The sequence below is a fragment of the Macaca nemestrina genome, chromosome 4, assembly GCF_043159975.1.
Source record: "Macaca nemestrina isolate mMacNem1 chromosome 4, mMacNem.hap1, whole genome shotgun sequence".
NCBI classification, from domain to species: domain Eukaryota; kingdom Metazoa; phylum Chordata; class Mammalia; order Primates; family Cercopithecidae; genus Macaca; species Macaca nemestrina.
In genome coordinates, this window is record NC_092128.1 from 8,067,195 (window position 1) to 8,088,046 (window position 20,852).

A 20,852-nucleotide genomic window follows, 5' to 3' on the forward strand; every position below is an offset into this window, starting at 1 on the left:
GATAATTATCCTTGGCTGCAAAAATCAGTAACAAGGGTGGCCCCAATCTGAGACTGGACAGGCAATTGGCAAGTGGATGTCCTCACAGAAGGATTTGTGCGTGTGTAACGTTGCAATGGCCTTTGTGCAAGGTTGTGGTTTTTGCAGTGTTTTGTGATAGTTCTTGTTATCAGGCATTGTGGGTGAGAATTCTCCCTCAATGGCCTTCCCTGGCTCTGTTTGTCAGGGTTTTTAACACACATGACTCCATTTTGATTCTCATAACTTTCACACACCAGTCAGTGTTATATTAGCCCAAAGTGTTTTGTAGATGCCTTTTATCATGGTGAGGAAGTTTCCCACTTTTCCTATTTTTCTGAGAGTTTTTTATCATAAATAGTTGCTGAATTTTGTTGAACGCTTTTCCTGCATTGCTTAGTGTGGTGTGATTTTCCTTCTTCTATCTGTTAATACGGCAGATTACACTGCTTGATTTTGAAATATTCAACCAGCCTTGTATGACTGGAATGAACACCTCACATATTTTTCTTGGCTGCTGTCTATTTCTTCCATTCAATGATAAGTTCCGACGGGGCAGAAACTTTTGTTCATTTTGTTCTGTGCTGTATTCCAGTGCCTACAACAATGCTGGGCGTATAGTGAGGACTCAATACTTATTTGCTGAATAAATAAATGAACAGAAGAGAGGTGAATGGAATCCCCATGGCTATGGTGAAGGGAGATTCCAGGATGACAGCTGTGGGCAGCCAGTCTGATGGGAGATGTTGATTGTGGAGAAGGCTGTACCTATATGGCGGCAGGTTTATGGAAACCTCTGCACTTTCTGCTTAATTTTGCTGTAAATCTAAAACCGCTCTGAAAAATAAAGTCTATTTAAAAAAAAAAAAAAGCTGATCATTAACTCCAGGGAAAACAAAAGGGACCCAGGAAAAAAAATATTCATGGTTTACTATCTGGCTCAGCCAGGGGCAGGTCCAGGTCCAGGTTGTGGGGCCGTAAGCTTATACGACTGGGGAGGGGACTATTTAAGAAAAGAAAAACACTAAATAAAAAATTAATCTGATTTAACCTCAGAGCAATTTCTGAACATTTTTTCTTATTTTTTATTTTTTTAGAAATAAGGTCTTGCTCTGTTGTCCAGCCTGGAGTACAGTGGCATGATCAAAGCTCACTGCAGTCTCAAACTCCTAGGTTCAAGCAAATTTTCCGGAATTTTTGACCCAATCTGTGGGGATATTCGAGGGACCATCAGGAATGGGGTGGTAGGTGCTGAAAGTCTTCCGGAAGCAGGACCCAAGAGCTCCAGGAGGTATGGCACCAGTCAGACAGGTTAAGAGCTTTGCCTGCCAATGCCCCATGGCCCAGGACAAGCCCACACCTCCATGAGCATCTCAGAGCCTCCGCCTCAGGCGTGCCCCTTGCTGGCCTTATTTCCCGCCCCACCACACTGGTGGGTCCACAGGCACACCATGCACCATAGCAACTCAGACTGCTCCTCTCAAGACAGGCTCTCTCCTACCCTTCTTGCCTACAGGTAGTGACTCAATGGTCCCTCAACACTCAGCACCAGGGCTGCCTCTTCTGTGAAATGCCCTCACCCTCCAGCTCGCACTCCTTTCCCCAGTGGCTACCAGTTGAGGGGGAAGAAGTCTGACACATGTGGATTTGAATCCCAGCCCTGCCATGTGTGGGTTATGTGGCCGCAAATATGTCACTAGATCTCCCTGGGCTCTGTGTCCTATCATCTGTAAATGTGAATAATAATGTCCCCCCTGCAGGGCCATTGGAAGATCAAACACTTTTCACAGAGCCCAACAGGTGGTGGGTGAATAAACACTTCTTTCCATCCTTCTGGCATGTTTTCACTTTTGTTTTTTTTTTTTGAGATGGAGTCTTAGGCCGTTGCCCAGGCTGGAGTGCAGTGGCACTCGGCTGACTGCAACCTCCGCCTCCCGGATTCAAGCGATTCTCCTGCCTCAGCCTTCCGAGTAGCTGGGATTACAGGCATGTGTCACTATGCCCCGCTAATTTTTGTATTTTTAGTAGAGGAGGGGTTTCGCCATGCTGGCCAGCCTGGTTTCAGACACCTGACCTTAAGTGATCTGCCCGCCTCGGCCTCCCACATTGCTGAGATTACAGGCATGAGCCCCTGCGCCCAGTCTTCACTTATAATGTTTTTAAAACTTGGTAGAATACACACCACATACAATTTGCCATCTTCACTGTTTTAAGTGTACAGATCAGTGGCACTGAAGAAATTCACAGTACTGTGCAGCCACCACTGCCATCCACCCACAGAACGCTCCTCATCCTGTGAAACTGAAGCTCAGTGTCCTCATTGCACAGTAACCCCCCTCCCTCAGCCCCTGGCATGTCCCATTCTACTTTCTTTCCTCTGGCATTTGGCCTGGCCTCTGTGACAGCACTAGCCCCTTCTAGCTCGTGTTGCCAGTTGTTAAGAAGTCTTAACCCCACCGTAGGTCAAGCGGCATCTCATTCATCCTCACCCCTATTACCGAGGCACATGTTGACAATAGATGTTGAGGGGAAAATGCAAAATGAACAAGGGAATGAGCACAGAGAGGGTCACGTGTGGGTTCATGGTTAAAGGCAAAGAGCTTTGTGTCTGATTTTATGTAGCAGGTGCCCAGAATATATTGAAAGTCTAAATGATGACACAAGTGGTTTTTGTAAATGTTTACTTATTTTTTGAATAGGTGAAATATTTGAAATTCAAAAAGGTACAAAAGAATACACAGTGGAAAGTCAGTTTCCCCCTAACCCAGTCCTCCAGCTTCACTGGAGGCAACCACTCTGGCCAGTTTCTTCTGCATTTTTCTGGAGGAGTGTACACACACCACATGTGCACACACTCATATGTGTGCATGCACATGTTCACACAGCACACGCTCGCACACTCACATGTGGAAGCATGCTTTACATACTGTTTGCACATCCTGCTTTTTCTCACTTGACAGATCTTTGGAATCCTTCTAAGATCGGTATATGGACAGTTTCCCTGTTGTCTGATAGCATTCATTGAATGATAAATTTATCCTGTCACCTATTTACACCTGCCACAGGATTTATGTCATCTGTCACCTGTTGATGACCATTCAGGCCATTTCTGAATTCTTGCTATACAAGACGTGCTCAGTGAGCAGCCTCGGACACTCACGAATGACTGAATGCCTGAACGTGATCCCTAACCCTAGCCCAGTCTAACCCCTGCCTGGTCTCCCTGGCCCCCAACGCACCCCATCCTCCCAGGACTCCTACCTGCCCCCATGTGGCCATGGCTTGGGATCTTCCTCTTACTCCATGCCAGGTGCTGTGCTGGGCCCTAGAGTGTTTAGGCTGATGGGTCCCAGTCCTATCCTCCCTGGAGCCACAGCTCAGAGGAAGAGACAAATGAGGAAAGAGATATTTAGAAATCGAGTTTGAATGCTGGGATAGACCTGCCGCCCTAACTTTATGTCCCTTCCCCGACACCTGGGGAGCCACAGACTTATCCTTGATAACCTTATCCCCAATCCAGGCTCCCAGGGCAGAGGAGGAGGAAGGGAGGCGGCGGGGTGTGGGGCCAGAGTCAGATGGGACCGAATGCCGATCTGGCTGCTCTTCCCTGCACTACCCAGGCCAGGCCTGTCTGTCTGATGCTGCCTGTGCCCATCTATTCCCCACTGTGTCTTGGCTGCCTTCTCTCCCTCTGGGCCCACTCTGCCAATCCCCATGTCAGGACCCTGCCACCTCACTGTCCTCCTCACTTTTGAAACTAACTAACTGTCTCATTGGAAGGGCTTTTCCACCCTTATTCTGCAAATTAATAGCTGGTGACAGTGGGAGGGGAAGGCAGCATTAAGCCATTCAGATGGTGGGGAGAGGGCAGACACTGCCTCTACACAGGTTATCCTCTGCCCAAAGGAGTGAAGCCAGTGCTGACCTCTGGGCACCAGGGTCTGGATCCCAGGGAGCCTTTTGAGCTTCTTCAAAACCCACCATTCAGAAGCTCTCAGCCTCTCCCAGTTCACTGGACAATGCTCTTTCCACTCAAAATACCCACCCCATCTCTCCCTTCCCTGCCACACCTGCAGTCCAAGCAGTGTCTCCGGGTTTATTTCCTGGGGTTATAAGGCTCTGCACCTCCAAAAACCCCTCATTCAAAGGGAAATGTCTCCGGGAAAGGCAGCAGGGATTTCTCCTTAGCATGGACTCAGGCCCCTTTATGAAAATGCGTACAAGAATCAGTTTTGATGAAGGGCATTAAGTAAGCAAATTTGGTTAAAATGTCCATAGCGGGTCCTCTGAGTAGCCAGAGGTGTAAGAGTGCCTGGGGTAAGGGTCCTGAAGGTAGAAACACAGGCACTGGGGGAAGGGGCAGGGGAAGGCTGAGAACGTCTTCTCAGGGCTCAGTTTCCTTCCTGTTTGATGTCAGCATGTTTTAAAAGGGGAGTAAAAGCACGAATCACAACAGCCAGATGATGGAAGCATCCCAAGTGTCTCACAGCAAATCAATGGATAAACAACAGTGCAGTGGCTCACACCTGTAATCCCAGCACTTTGGGAGGCTGAGCTGGGTGGATTGCCTGAGCTCAAGAGTTCAAGACCAGACTGGGCAACATGGCGAAACCCCATCGCTACAAAAAATACAAAAACTAGCCTGGTATGGTGGTGTGCACCTGTAGTCCCAACTAGTTAGGAGGCTGAAGCGAGAGGATCACTTTAGCCCAGAAGTCTGAGGCTGCAGCAAGCCTAGATCATGCCACTGCACTCCAGCATGGGCGACAGAGTAAGATCCCATCTCTAAAACAACAATAACAACAACAACAACAACAACAACAACAACAGAGGTGTATACACACAATGGAATACATTTCGGCCTTAAAAAGGAAGAAAATTCTGACTCATGTTACAATGTGGATGAACCTTGAAGACATTGTGTGAAGTGAAATAAACCAGTACAAAGGCACTCTATGAGGTACATGGTGTAGTCAAATTTATGGACAGAAAGTAGAACGTGGTTGCCAGAGGACAGGAAGGGGGAAGGGGGAGTTGTTGTTAGATGGATACAGAATTCCAGTTTGGGATGATGGAAAGAGTTCCGGAGATTGATTGTACAACAATGTGAATATACTTTACGATACCTAACATACGCTTCGAAATGGCTAAGATGACAAATTTTACATTATGTTTATTTTATCACAATTAAAAATTTAAAACATGCCAGTTGCGGTGGCTCACGCCTGTAGTCCCAGCACTTTGGGAGGCCAAGGTGGGCAGATCACCTGAGGTCAGGAGTTCGAGACCAGTCTAGCCAATGTGGTGAAACCCCGTCTCTACTAAAAATACAAAAATTAGCCAGGCATGGTGGCAGGTGCCTGTAATCCCAGCTACTCGGGAGGCTGAGGCAGAAGAATCGCTTGAACCCGGGAGGCCAAGGTTGCAGTGAGCCAAGATCGCACCATCACACTCCAGCCTGGGGGACAAGAGAAAGACTTCATCTCAAAAAAAAAAAAAAAAAAAATTTAAACAATGAAACATAAATATTTTCAGATGGAGGGATGATAGGAAGGTACCAGAAAGGGAAGGGGTGGAAAAGCTCTGTCTCTGCCTTGGGCCTGCCTATCACGGAGACAAACCCAGGCAGTGCAGAGCCCAGACCCCAAAATACCCCTAAGTGTTGAGGGCGTGGTCTGGCCTGGGGAGTGGCTGGATATCTGGGAGGGCAGAGGTGGGAACCTGAGGGAGAAGGACCTAACCTTGACCTCAGCCTCAGACCATGGGTCCCTGCTGCCTGCCTGCCTCCTACTGGGGGCCTGCCAGGCCCACCTGTCCCCAAATGCTGGCAGGCTCCCTGCCCGCTGGCTGCTTAGGGAGGTGCTCCCACTTCCCCTGCCCTTGCTTGAGCTCTCTAGGGCTCCTTCATTCTTCAGGTAGGCTGGGGTCCCCCTCTGTGCTGGGCACTGTGGAAGCTCAGCCCTGTGAGATCCGGCCCTGGAAGAGCCCATGAGATGGCCAGAGATGGGCTTGTCTGGCTGGAAGCTGGGAAGAGGCTTCTCCAAGCTGCAAAGTTAAGCGTTGAGTACATAAAAGGGGAAGATTGGCTTTAGTGAGAACATGGCCCTGAGGCTTGATGGACCCAAAGCCTCCCAGGGTGTGTGTGTGGAGGGTGGGAGCGGGTATGCACATGGGTGCGGGACCTCATCTGGTAATGTCTGCAGTCACATAGAATGATCTGACTCAATCTGTGTGTGAGCACAACTGTTTGTGTGCCTGTGTGTGCGCGCCCACGTGCATGCGCGTGTGTGGTCCTAGTGTAGGTGATGTCTGCGGCCACACAAGATGCTGACTGCGTGTGTGACTCGTGGGCGTGTAGATGCAAGCACAGACCTACGACACATCTGTGTACAGGCTGAAGATCACAACGGGTCTGGCCAGGGCCCGCCGCTGGGCTCCGAGCTGGCCAGTACACCGACGGTTGGATGGGGCGACGCTTCCTGCTCCGGTCCCTAACTCATTATTAAGCTCCTCGCTCTTTGCAGACGCTCCCTGCGCCTCCCCCGCTCCGGGCTGCAGCGGCGCAGGCGCCGGGCCGAGCCGAGCGCCGAGCCGGGAGCGGGCGGCCGCGCTCCGGGCCGGGGTCCCGGGGGAGCAGGTGAGCGACCCGCGCCGCGCGGCCCCCACGGCCCTTGGCGAAGGCGCCTCCCGGCCGCGCTGCGCCGGCGCCCCCGCCTTCCCTGCCTGGCAGTCTCTGTTCGCCTCTGTTGGCATCCTCCTCCTCCCCCATGCCTGGCATCCCCCTCCTCCTCCTGCCTGGCATCCCTTCTCCTCCCTGCCTGGCATCCCTTCTCCCCCTGCCTGGCATCCCCCTCCTCCTGCTGCCTGGCATCCCTTCTCCCCCTGCCAGGCATCCCCCCTCCTTCTCTTGCCTGGCACCTTCCCCTCACCTGGCACTTCCCCTCCTCCCTACCTGGCATCCCCTTCTCCCTTCCTGGCATCTTCCTCCCCTCCTCCTTTCCAGGTATCTCCCCTACTCCTGACTCTTTCTGTCCCCCCGCCTGGCACCTCCCTCCACCCCCACCCCAACCTGGTACCTCTTCCTCCTACCCCTTCCTTGCACCTCTTCCCTGACTGGCAGACTCCCATTCAGCCCCTCTGTGACAGCACCTCCTCCCCATCACTGCCTGGCATCTTCCCCTCCTTCCCTCTCCAGTACCTTCCTATCCTCCTTCCACCTGCATCTCCCCTCCTTCCCTCGTCTGGCACCCTCCTGCCTGGCACCTTCCCCTCCTCCCCCTGTCTGGCACCACCTCCTCCCATTGCCTGTCACCTCCCCCCTGCCGAGCACTTTCTCAACCTGCTCCTGCCTTGCATGCTCTGCTTCCTACTCCCCCTGTCTGGCACCTTCCCTCCTTCCCCTGCCTGGCATCCTCTCCCTCCTTCCCCTACCTAGCACCTTCCCATCATTCCCCTGCCTGGCACCTTCCCTGTCTCCACTTGCTACCGTCTTCCCTGGATACCCCTCTCCTATTCAGGTTGTCCCTCTGTCCCCCACCTTCCTGCAGGGCACTTCCTCCCAACCCTGGGCTGGTAACCCCTCCCCTATTGCATCGTCCTCTCATCCTCCCCTCCCACTGTGTCTCCCAGACCCCACCAGCTCTCCCATCCCCAGCACTCTCTGTCTCCAGCCTCCTCCCTTCTCATCCCCTTTCCTCCCAACCCTAGTCAGGGTTCATCCATCCGCAGCAGCCCCTTTTGTCCACATGGCTTAACCAGACCCTGAGCCACTCCCAAGCCCCACCTCTGTCACCCACACCCCACTCCTACAGCACTGCTCTCTTCTTGGCTCCCATGCCCCACGGTCTGCTCGGGGACTTCAGTTCATACGTTGGGTCCTGACCCAACAAGCTGGAGACCTTCCTGCTCTTCCAGCAAGGAAGGAAGCAGGGCAGGACTGGACAGAGCAGGCACTAGCAGGGACCAGGAGAGAGGTGCCTAGGCCAGCCAGTGGTCATGGAGCAGGCTGACTACCTGCCTGCCACCTCTGGAGTCCCTCCGTGCCCCTGGGCTCCAGGACCATCCCGGTTACCATCCTGACCTGCCCTCTGGTCTTTGCCTCCAATGCCCAGCTCTCTCCCTCCAACCATTGCCACACCCCAAAAACTGGCCTCTCCAGTCAGGCTTTGGGCTCTGCCTGGGGTCCCTGCTCTGTCTTTCAAGTTCTTTATCCCGCAGGACCCTGGGGCCGGTATCTATCTGCTCCCCGCACATAGTGCTCCCACCCACTCCCTGCCTTGTGCCACCCTAGACCCAGCTGGCCTGTGCTGGTTGCCTCCATCCTAGCCCCTTTGTTCTGCACAGCTTCCTGGCTTCCTCTGACCTCTGCTCCAGGGAGTTTGGCTTCTTCCCAGCCTCCCGAGGCCTCCTTGAATCTACCTTGGGGCTCAGGGTGTGACCTCTCCTTCCAGATCCTCAGAATGGCCCTTGGTGCTACAGGCGCAGTGGGCTCCGGGCCCAGGCACCGAGGGGGCACTGGATGACTCTCCAGGTGCAGGACCCTGCTGTCTATGACTCCAGGCCTTCAGCACCCACCCACCGTGGTACAGGTAGGTGCCTCCTCCCCTGCCAGCCCAGGAGCAGGAGCTCTGGGCCCCATGGAGAGTCGGCCAGCCCTTGGCCCCTGCTCCCACCACATGGACCCTCCTGCCCATGGCAGGGCCTCTCTGTCCCTCTCCCCACCCCTGCTGACACCTGTCATTAATGTCCTTCCCTCCATCCCACACTCCCTTTTCTGTGTGCCCTCTCACCTCCTGGTGTCCTTAGGTCCTGCCTCTCAAAGCTGTTCTGAGCCAGGGACAACTAGCCTGAAACCAAGTTTTGGGTTCATGTGAGCATAGTCTGGGCTCTGGCATGCTCCACTTCCTCCCCACCCAGACACCCAGACAACACCCCATCTCCTCTCACTGTGCATGCAGAAGCGTACGCATACGTGCACATGCTCACATGCACACACACCACATGCTCTCTGCGAGCTGGAAGGAACCTGCTGATTCCTTGGCACAACTTGTGCTCAGAAACCTCTAAAAACCCTGCAGGGCCCCAGGCAGGGTTCTGCTTGTGGCAGGAGGGAGGTGGCAGTCGTCTATTGCACAGCCCGCGGTGGGAGCCAACCCTGCCCTGGCCCAGGTGCACCTCTAGCTCTGATGCACTCTGGGACCATTGCTTGCTTGTAGGGCCCTCCTAAGCCTCCTCCCCAAGGAGTGAGAGGAAGATGGTCTGCACTTGTCCGCATCAGTCCCCCCTTGTCCAGAAGGACACACTGAGGCTCTGGGCAGAAAAGTCACCTGCCCCAGAGCCCCACCCAGCATGGTAAGGGGTCGGATCTGAAGTCTGGTCTGAGCTCTGCCTGCCCAGCCCCACCCATCATCACGCTGGCTGGCCTTACCGGTGGGAGGCACCTGGCAACAGGGTAGGTGCTGTCGGGGCCTCAAGGCACGTGGAGCCCAGTCCCTGTCCTCAGGGCCTGCAGCCTTGGAGAGCAGCCTTGGCAATCGGGCACAAAGGGCCACAGACCACACAGGCCTCAGAGCACTGAGGAGGGAGATGTCAGGAAAGTCCTGGAAAGGTGCAATTGGAAATGACTCAGAGGAGCCTGAGGTTCAGGGAGGCCTGGGGCTGTGGGCAGAATGAGAGTGCTTTCTGCTTCTCCTTCCTCAGAAGTTGGCAGAGGAACTCATCCTCCTGCCAGGCTGCTCTGAAGGCCAGGGACAGCCCTGTTCCCCTTCAGACTCCCCCAGTGCCCCTCCTCCTCCAGTGAGGTGCAGGCCCAGGGAAAAATGGGGCAGAGCACCGGCTGCTGGGGAATCTGGCCTGGCCCAGAGGATCCAAGCCACACAGGGCAGCAGCAGGCACCAGTCACCTGGTACCCATCACCAAGGAAACACGCCTGGTGCCGCCATGCCTAGCCCCACACCTGAAGCCCTGGGCCACCTGCAGGAAGGTCAAGGCCTCCAAGCAAAGGTCCCACCCTCATCCCCAACACCTTCCCAGCACCTGAGGTGAACTGGGGACTGGTTGCTCAGTTTGTGGTGGTTGGTGTTTTAGCTGAAATTCATAAAGAAAAGGTGTGAGCTAATATATTAAACCAAGCACTCTACAGTTCTGGGGTGGCCGAGGGTAGAGGCCAGGTTGAATAGGGGGCAGGCTGATGGGAGGCAGCTAAGCTTCCTGGGGGGGTGCACCTGAAGTGGTCCCCCACATGGAGAGTCCTCCTGATACTTGACATGCACTGAGTTAGGCCCTAAGGGGCTCCCCAGCAGCAGTTGGTGGGAGCCCTGGGCTGTTCCAGACCTTTCCTGAAGGGTCACTGAGGATGGGCACAGGGGAGGAGGGCAGGGGAGGCCTGCGAAGATTGGAGTTGGGGCCCTGGGGCAGTAGGTCCATCCTTGTGACACCTGGCCCCAGAGTGGCCCTTGGCCATGAGTCAGAAGCGCCAGCTCCAAGAGTGACAAGGTGGGCTAAGTTTGGCACTTTATTTTGGAATCGCATTAACATGCAATCGGCGGTGTGCGTTGCAGGCTTTTGGCAGCCAGGCAGGCACTTGGGCATTTGGATGCTGACAGGCCTGGTGCTGGTGCCTAGGCATCCGTCCTCACCCCAAGCTGGCAGTGTGATTGCAAGTGATTAGTGAGAATTAAGTGGTGGAGGTAATGAGCTAGAGGTGTCACTGGGAGGAGGCGGAGACACCCCTCAGGGATGAGTGGACTTCCCTCAGCTGTGGCTGGACTCAGAACCATCTGGGGCCAAGCTGAGGCCACCGCCTGCTTCTGACGGGTACTTGGCTGAGGGACGTCTTGTAGGGACCATTGCTGTGTCCCCCGGTGCTCCTTGCTAATGAGGGGTGTGGGAATCCTTGGTGACTCATAAAGGACCATAGGGGAGGGCTGATCACTTCGGCCAGGCCCACCTTTTGGGATAGCACGTTCTGTTTATTGACTTTCCAAGCTGTGACACCAATTCTTGGCACCCTACACTTACTTCCAGGGATTTCAGAACGTGCCTCATGAGCATGCGCCCCACACAGGCCTCCTACTGGAACTTAAAAACTTGGACCATCTCCCACGTGAACCTTTTTCCCAGACCGAAGAGCGTTCTGGGCAAATGCCCTGGAGTGAGGGACACTGTGCCATGAGGGAGGGAGAGGAAGACACAGGGAGGTGTTCTTATGCTCTGCCTCATCCTGAAAAGGGTTTCAGGTAGTTTTCAAAGATACATATAGTGAGGAAACGGAGACAGAGATAGAGTACAGAAAACATGGTGTCGCCTAGGATGTGGCTGCGGCACCAGATGCAAACCATGAGGCCCGGAGACCCTGATGCGAGCAGAGAAGCAAGCAATTACATGATTTACACTGTGCATAAGATAAAAAATCAGACAACTTGCTCAAATCACTGTGATTTCTGGTCCCGAGCCCTTGGGAGGTCTCTCCTGTATGAGGAAATGAAGGGGACACCATGTGACAGAGTTACGCAATCTTCTCAACAATGTCACAACTGCTTCCTAGGGCTAAGGCAAGGACCAACACAATACTGCCCAGCCATAAACATATTGGTAATATTGCTTAACCCAAACTTAAAATTCGGAGCAACTAGAGGAGTGCATTACTACCTTCAGGAAATACCCTCTTTCTCTTTTGTAAGCGACAGGGTCTCACACTGTTGCTCAGGCTGGAGTGCAGTGGTATGATCATGGCTCACTGCAGCCTCGAACTCCTGGGCTCAGGTGATCCTGCTTTAGCTTCCTGAGTAACTGGGACTACAAGCACAAGCCACAATGCCCCCTAGCTTTTGCTCTTTTTGTTTTGTTTTTATTTTAGTAGAGATGAGGTCTCACTATATTTCCAAGGCTGGTCTCAAACTCCTGGGCTCAAGCAGTCCTCCCACTTCAGCCTCCCAAAGTGCTGGGATTACAGGCATGAGCCATCGAACCTGGCCAGGAAATACTCTGTATGTTGATATTTACAACCATGTTTCTGATAAATATCAGGCAGCAGGAAGATTTATTTAAAATTGGAAATTAAGTACAGTCACATTCTCCAGTAGGGGGTAATATCCTTATAGGAAATAAAGAAGTCCTTCAGCACGTAGGCCCCACAGGTGAGTTTGGGTATGAGGAGGGACCAGCCCTGGTCTTTCCCCACAGGTCCTGAACCCATGCAAAAACAGGCACAGGCCTCAGTTAACTTAAGTGCAGGGAAAGTCGAGCTGAAGAGAGGCTTGAACCTGAGGCCCAAGTGTTGTCCTATTTCCTAACCTGGGTTTGCTTACCTGGGCACGGGAGCAGAAGGAGATGATCTGTGTCCTAAAACAGACTCACCTGGAAGGGGAACACTGGCCACAGGATAAGCAGCTTTGCCTTCAGCACCTTTACCCCACCCTCCCGGGAGAAGGATCGTCCGGCTGGCACAGGCCCTTACCACCTCATCGGACAGAACCTCCTCCCACAGGGAAGAAGGGTGGGGAGAGGGCCAGGGTCATTCCAGCATCTCCTCTCCTGGGAATAGAGTACATTTTCCCTGTGAACACATGAAGACAAGGGAGTAGGACCCCTCCGCGGTGGGGTGGACGGGCCACATTGCTGAACAGTGACCTCGAGGCTCAGGTCCAGACCTGGAATGACCAAGTCCACCCCCTTTCTTATCTCTCCATTGGAACAATTGCCACATCCTTTTATTTGATGTTATTTCCTAGATAAGTGTCAATTCCATCCGCTCCTGATTGCCCACGTCACCGCCCTAGTCCATGCACTGTGGTCTTCTGCCGCCATCTGAGTGCCGCATACTCAGCCTTGCCCCTGCATCAGACCCCAGCCCAGCACTGTAACCAGAATGGGCTTCCTAAACACAAATTTGATTTGTTCCGCCTTCCGCTTCCTTGTGGCTTCATTCTTGTGCCCTCACTCAGGGCCCTCACACCTGCTGTTCCCTGTACCTCCGACACCCTTCCCAGCTCCCTTCACCTGGCTAACTGCACTCATCTTGAAGTCTCCACTTCAGTTCCACCTCTTGCAGGGAGTCTTTCTCCCACCCCTGCTTGGGCGTGAGGGCCACCCACTCTTTTCTGTCTTGCAGCACCTACCAAAGAGTCTCATGCTGAGCTGTAGGGCTCCTTAAAGGCATGGCTGCATCTGTCTTGTTCCACACAGTACAGAGAAATATTTCTTGAATGAATGAACAGATGTGTGAGGCAGTGGACAGAGAAGGGATGGCTCTATGGCTGATTCTAAAATGAGCCCCAGATCCATCTTGGTGCTGTCAGCGTCACCCTCTCAACACTACCACGATGCAAGGGGGGGCCTTTCTTGCCTGCCAGCCTTGTCCTGCTGTTGCCTGAGCTGCCCCACGCCCCGCGGCCAGCAGCCCTCCCTCCTGTAACTCCGTGGTTGGAGGAGTGCTCCATGCTCATTCCCTCTTCAGTTATTCCCGTGGTGAAGGAGAATGTCACTCCCTCTGACCTTGGTTTTGCCTTTTGGAGTTGCAGGGAGAAACCCCTTTCTCCCTCCAAGCCATCTGACCACCTTTCAACATTTGGAGGCAGTTTTCCCACAGGACCTGTGTCTCCGCCCGGAACATCCAGCTCTGGCTCTTTCAAAGATTCACTGCCTTTGTGCCCCCTGGGGAGCATTGGAGATCCCCCCCAAGGCCATGGCCCACGCTTGGAGCCACCTGGGCCTGTGCTAGAAGGTGAGCTCTCCCTCTCCAGCCAGACAGATGAGGAAAAGGTACTCAGTTTTCTGAGTGACATGTCTCGTCTGTAGAATGGGACATCATGCCCTTCTATAAAGAAGCAACGGTGATGCCAGACCTTCTGCACAATGCCTGCATTCACCAAGCGCCCCTTGCCACTGCAAGTGTTCACATGGGATGCTGAGTGCTGTCCCTGCTCTAGGTGTCATCTGCGTACCCCAGAGCACCATCTAATGCCACTGATGCCTCCCTTGGTTGCAGGTCCCAGCCTGCCATTCATGCTGCCTGCTTATACCACTGGCCACCACCCAGGCACCCAGCAGTCCATTCTTCCTGTTCCATATCTGTCAGCCCCAACATGGAGCTATCTTAGCTTTAGCCCATCTTTCCAGCCCACAGCTCCCATCTAGCCTGGTGCAGTCTGCAGGTGTGAGAGGCCTGTCTTCTTTGCCTTTCATAAAGTTTTTCATTGGAAAAAAGAAAAAGTGAGTCAGCAGGGCCCAGGAGAGAGCCCTGTGGTCCCTGGAGATGGCTCAGGGTGGGCCGGCAGCTGAATCCACAGCAGGGGCCTCGAGGGTGGGTGGGCTTGAAGGAGGTGCCAGTGGGTGGGAAGGTGCCCCCCGTGGGGGCCTAAGTAGATGCAAGAGAAGCTGAGCTCCAGTTTCAGGTCTACAGCACCTACTCCACTCTCCCCAGCAGGAAGCAGCACTGTACTTTTGCCTTTTCATGCCTCAGTTTCCCCTCTAACTCCCCCTGCACCATCACCTCACTTGCATCTTACCCAGGCCTCTTCCTTCAGAAGAAAATTCTGTCTTTGAGACACTTTTGATCCATTCAGTGGACAGAGATGTCTCCCCCTGCCACCCGCCACCCACCAGCACAGCCCCCACCTCAGATTCAAGAGCAGCTGCCACAAACACAGTGACCTGCAGGAAGTGCAAGAGTGAAGTGGCTGGGGGCAGAGTAATAGCAGCCAGTAGAGACTGAGGGCTCATTGTAGGCTTTGAGAACTAGTTCAAGAATTTTAGGCCAGTCGCAGTGCTTCATGCCTGTAATCCCAGCACTTTGGGAGGCCAAGGCAGGAGGATCGCCTGAAGCCAGGAGTTCAAAACCAGGCTGGGCAACAAAGCGAGACCCCATCTCTACACTTAAAAAAAAAAGAGAGAATTTTATGTGGTTTAATTTATCCTAGCCACAACACTATAAGGTAAGTGCTGTTATAATCATCATCACTCTAGATAAGGAAACTGAGGCACAGGGCATGAAGGAACTTTCCCAGTGGTCAAGAGTCCCAACTGGTGTCTCTCCACCACATTTAGCCCTCAGAAATTTGCTGTGCCCAAACCTCAGGGGCCCTCACAGGGATAAGACAGCCACCCCTTTATTCAGGGTCTCAACCCAGCCCCTCCTCTTTTGCCCCCAGCACTGAGGCTCACAGTCAAAGACCATTTATCATCTCACACACAGCCTGTTCCACTCATTGACTGTCACTGCTGTGCCCCTAGGAGTATCTGAGTTTGCAACCCTTAAAATAAGGAATGGGGAGGAGATGTGGCAAATGGGAGGGCTCTCGCCCCTCTGAAAAGGTACAGCCCCTTCTCAGCTCCACCTGATTGTCTCTAAGTGGACTGGTGGTCTGGTCTTGCCAAATTTCTCATTTTTTTTTAGAGATTCTGGAAATCTGGCTTTGATGCGAAATCTCTCAGTCTTTAAGGTTGGTGTCTAATTAAAGTGTTTAGGACACAGTGAGGGCTGAGCAAAACCTGTCTGCCCTGCCCAGTTTGTAACACTCACCTTGAGATCTCCTTGCCTGCCGCTTGTCCCCTTCCCTCCCTTCTATCCCCTAGCCCAGAAAACAAACCAGCATTTCTCACTGAGAACTCAGGGCCCCCAGTTTGAGAAACACTGCATTAAGAATTGCTGTCACTTTATTGGTTTGTTTGTTTGTTTGTTTATTTATTTATGGGACAGGATCTCGGCTCCATCGCCTAGGCTGCAGTAGTGGTGCGATCATGGCTCACTGAAGCCTCAACCTCCTGGGCTTAAGCAGTTCTCCCACCTCAGTGCCCCACGTAGCTGGAACTACAGGTGTGCACCACCACACCCAGCTAATATATTTGAATTTTAGTAGAGAGGAGTCTTGCTATGTTGCCCAGGCTGGTCTCCAACTCTTGAGCTCAAGCAATCTGCCCACCTCAGCCTTCCAGAGTGCTGGCATTACAGGCTTGAGCCACTGCACCTGGCCTGCTGTCGCTTTAGTTGGCTTCTTGTCAGCTACATTATAATTACAATGAAATTATAAACAAAATGCAGAGTCTTTTCAAAAACTTGAGGACCCTCTCCCACAACAGACCCGAATCCCAGTTTGAGAAGCAGTGCTCATAAATCCTCATGATGACTGCTAATGGGAAGGGCGGGGCTGTTGTAGAATCCCTCTCAACTTGTCTGTGTCTTAACTTAAACCCAGAGTACCAACCCCTGAGGACTTCAGAGTACATTTGATAACGAATGGGGGAGCAGTCAGATAGTGACTCAAAAAGAACATGGACCTTATGATCAGAAAACAGGAGTTTGAGCCTCACTTTCGACACTAACTTGCCCTCCAGCTCTGAGTCAGTCTTTAAAGAACTCTCTACGCCTTGTGTTCCTGTCTTTAAAATGGATATAGTAATAGTCATCCTTTCAGCTTCCTGGAGTGTGGAGAGAACCAAATTGGATAATGCATGTTGAACTATTTTGTAGGCTAAGCTCCATGAAGCTCTATGTGTTAATTTGGAGGTGTTTGACAAAGTGTTTCCCTATATCTTTAGGGTATGATACATAAACGTGGGCTGGATGCAGTGGTGTGCCGATAAATGTTTAACAACTGGCTCTTGGCAGGACGGGGCGTGGGAGCAGAGTTCCAGTTTGTATCGTTCGCCAATTCCTGTGGTATAAATACCACTAGCTGAGTGCAGTGGCTGAAGCCTGTAATCCCAGCGCTTTGGGAGGCCACTTTGGGAGGCTCGCTTAACGCCAAAAGTTCAAGACCAGCCTAGGCAACAAAGCAACACCCCATTTCTACAAAACATTTTAACAGTTAGCCAGGCATGGTGGCATGCACCTATAGTCTTAGCTACTCAGGAGACTGAGGCAGGAAGATGGCTTGAGCCCAGGAGGTCCATGCTGCCATGAGCCATGATCACACCACTGTACTCCAGCCTAGGCAATAGCCAGACCCTATCTCAAAAAAAAAAAAAAAAAAAAAACCTCCCACAGTGGCTGATGTTCTGACATGACACACTAGCATATTGCTGGCTGGATGTTACTATCACTGGGCAAATTTGCTGAGAATTGAAGAAAGACTAAGCCCCAAAGGGTGTACATTAGTCTGGAGAGAGAGCCTTGTCTTGCTTCCTGTCCCTTTCTCAATACATTCAGCAAAGATTTAGATGCAGATTGATGGTCACACTCACTGGATTTATGAATGACACACAGCCAGAAAAGATGGTGAATATTTGGATATTTTGAATTAATATTCAAAAGCTGTCAACATTCACCTTCTAAGAATTATGGGCTAATTCTTAGAAGATGAATATTAACAGGAGTAAATGTTAAGTGTCCCTTCTTGAGACAAAAAGACAACTTTACAAGTAGGGGATAGGGAGACATGTTTTGCATAGAGTAGGAAAAAAAAAATTGGCTGGGCGTGGTGGCTCACGCCTGTAATCCCAGCCTTTTGGGAGGCTGAGGTGGGCAATCATTTGAGGTCAGGAGTTTGAGACCAGCCTGGCCAACATGGTGAAACACTGTCTCTACAAAAAATACAAAAATTAGCCAGGCATGGTGGCACACGTCTGTAATCCCAGCTACTCAGGAGGCTGAGGCATGAGAATTGCTTGAACCCTGGAGGCGGAGATTGCAGTAAGCCGAGGTCGCGCCACTGCTCTCCAGCCTGGGCAATAGAGCGAGACTCTGTATCAAAGAAAGAAAGAAAAGAAAAGAAAAAAAATGAGGTTAAATTGACAATAAGGTCGGTTCAAGTCCACAGTGCAATGAGTGATTACCAAAGAGTGATACATTAATGGCCATGATGACTTTACTCAGTACTCTGTGACTTAAAGAGAATTTTCACATATGGCAAATCATTACTATTTTGCTATGCACAATAACCCGGTGAGAGAGGTAAGATGATAAATGCCCACTGATGAGGAGACTGAGATCAGAGAGGTTAATGGTGACTTGGCACTTTTATACTCCTGTCAATGGATGATGGAATAAAGGCTCAAACTCAGGCCTTCTGGCCTGGATTCTGCCCCGTGCTTTGCACCCTGCTCGGAGGGCTTGCTTTCATCAGGCAAACCAGAGGATGTTCCGAGGGGAGGCCCAGGTGGTAGGTGGACTAGCAGGCAGGTCTCATGACGACCACCCTGGGAGTCCTGAAGAGCAGGCTGTGGGGGTGTTGGGTCACTAGGGCCACCCCAACAAAGGACCACAGACCTGGAAGCTTAAACAACAGAGATTCCTGGTCCCAGTGTGGGAGGCTGGAAGTCTGAAATCAAGGTGTCAGTGAGGTTGGTTCCTTCTGAAGGCTGTGAGGGAGGGATCTGTCTCAGGCCTCTCTCCTTGGCTAGAAGTTGAGCATCCTCTCCCTCTGTCTCTTTACATCATCATCTCTCTGTGCAAGTCTCTGTGCCCAAATTTCCCTTTCTTGTAAGGACACCAGTCCTATTGGATGAGGGCCCACCCTAATGACCTCATTTTAACTTGATTACCTCTTTAGCGACCCTATCCCCAAATAAGATCACATTCTGATATATTAAGGGTTAGGACTCCAACATATGAATTTTGGGAGACACAGTCAGTTCATCCCATAGCAGGGGTACTCTTACAGGTGCCTTCAGAATTTGGAGATGTGTCTTACAGAGGAGCAAGATGGTCAGAGCCTCAGGGAGCTGATGGGGTTCAAAACCCTGGGCTACCCCCATCACAGGAAGAACCAAGGCCCCGAGGGACAGGTCGACTCCCTGCCACTGTCCAGTCCTTGGGCCCCTGGGCTGCTGGAACACTAGTGCCCCACCTGGCTCCATGAAGAGCCAGAGGGCAGCCTCCAGCCTCCTGTTCCGGCAGTTACCCTGGGCAGTCAGTATGCCACCTTCCCAGCTAGTCCTGGGCCTGGCCCCACGGTCTGCTCCCCCTCCGCCACCACCACCACTGCTGCTGCTCCATGCTGGCTTCTGACGCTGCCTCCAGCAGAGGCTTGGGCCCAGCTCCGCTGGACTCCCCAGAACTCCATGGATCCCACCATTGACCTCCTCACCTCCACATCAGGGAGAAGGAGGTGACCTGCTGAGGAGTTAGGTGTTTAGCGGGTGATTGCCTCCGTCCTCCAGAGGAACTCCCACAGTTCCTACCCTAGGCGCTGGCCTGGCCTGGCCTGGTGGCTTCTTGTGTGAGACCATCTTCAGAGCACTCATCTTGGGCTTCGGAATGGCTTACAATCATGCTCTCCTCTTCCGACACCCTGTGCCAAAAGCCACTGCCATCCTGGGGCACTTTCCAAGGCAGGAGCTGACATTAGCTCCTCTCTGTTTCGGGGCAAAATCCTGACTTTGGCCGGGTGCGGTGGCTCACACCTCTAATCCCAGCACCTTGGGAGGCTGAAGCAGGCAGATCACTTGATATCAGGAGTTCGAGACCAGCCTGGCCAACATGGCGAAACCCCGTCTCTACTAAAAATATAAAAATTATCCAGGTGTGGTGGTGGGCACCTGTAATCCCAGCTACTCGGGCGGCTGAGGCAGGAGAATCGCTTGAACCCGGGAGGCAGAGGTTGCAGTGAGCCAAGATCACACCACTGCACTCCAGCCTGGGCAACAGAGTAAGACTATGTCTCAAAAAAAAAAAAAAAATCCTGTCATCAGGAACCTGACCTTCAGACCCAGTGGCTGATCATAGCAGGTCAAGAGAATGGCAGGTGCAGAGGTCCTGAGGTGGGCAGGGACCCAGTGAGTTTGAGGACCAGATAGGGACTGGCGGAGCTGAAGGCACCCACAAGGTGGAGTCAGCCCTGTGAGCCCCGGCAAGGAATGTGGATTCTGTCAGTGCCGTGAAACCATTGTCAGATCTTAAGCAAGGATGTACTATGGTCCTCACTGCATTTTTTAAAAGATCACTCTAGCCATGCTGTAGAGAGAGACAGAATGGAGAGATGGGACGATCAGCGCAGAAGAAAGATGGTGCTGGCCTGGACCAGGGTAGTGACAGAAAAAATGCAGAGACCACTGGGCTTGAGAGAGCAGATAACAGTGAAACTAATAAAATTTGCCTATGGATTAAATATGAGGGCCAAGGGAGAAGAGGATGTTCATAATAACAACCACAGAGCAGCATGGAAAATGGCCGGACCCTGGAGTTGGGCTGAGGGAATTGGATGGCTTGAAAGATATGGCGATGTAGATGGGCAGGATTGAGGTTTGGAGGGACAAGAGGGACATTCTCCAAGGTGGAACCTGGGGAGGGCAAAGAGAGGGCTTTGAGGCTGGTGAGGAGGCCTCCTTGGTGAAAGTGGTAGGGCCTTGGTGGACACATGGCCATCCTGCCTCTCTTTCCCCTCCCTCCCCAGCTGCCTCCCAGGTTTGAAGTTGTGGTTATAGCTTCAGCCTTGATTTAAATCCCTCAGAACACCCCTTGGCATTTTTTTAATTAAAAAAAAAAATCCGTTTAGCAGGAGTGTCTGGCACATTCCACTTCTTCCCATCAAGTCTGCCCACAGCCTCTGGGCTAGGATCTAGGCTAGACACAGGCCACCCGGATGAAAATCCCAGCTCCACCCCTACCAGCTCTGCAACCTTGCACCAGTCATTTTGCTTCCTTAGGCCCCAGTTTCCCCACTTGTAAGGTGGATTAAGGATTGTCCTCACAAGGTAGGGGGACTGTGGACTTGAACTGAGCTTGGAACAAACAGTGGCTGCTCACAATAAGAGCCGTGTGTGCTGGCTTCCCTGTCACTAGTTTTAGCCTGCTGGGCTCTGCAGGGCACCTGTCCTGCCCTTTCCACTATTCATGACTCTCGCCAAGATAAAGCACGAGTCTTGGGTGCCTCTCCCCTGACCTTCACAGAGGTGCC

The 20,852-nt window shown here is 52.4% G+C and overlaps 1 protein-coding gene across 1 annotated transcript in view; it reads left to right on the top strand.

Moving 5' to 3' along the window:
• Positions 1–6,545: 6,545 nt before the first annotated feature.
• The window catches only part of LOC105474917 (SWI/SNF related BAF chromatin remodeling complex subunit D3), a 38,237-nt gene continuing 23,930 nt past the window's right edge, over positions 6,546–20,852 (top strand). Inside the window, exons 1-2 of the mRNA XM_011729825.3 lie at positions 6,546–6,655; positions 8,469–8,606. Of these exons, the coding sequence (XP_011728127.1) occupies positions 8,568–8,606 (39 nt within the window). The 5' untranslated portion in view covers positions 6,546–6,655; positions 8,469–8,567. The remainder of the gene's footprint in view (positions 6,656–8,468; positions 8,607–20,852) is intronic.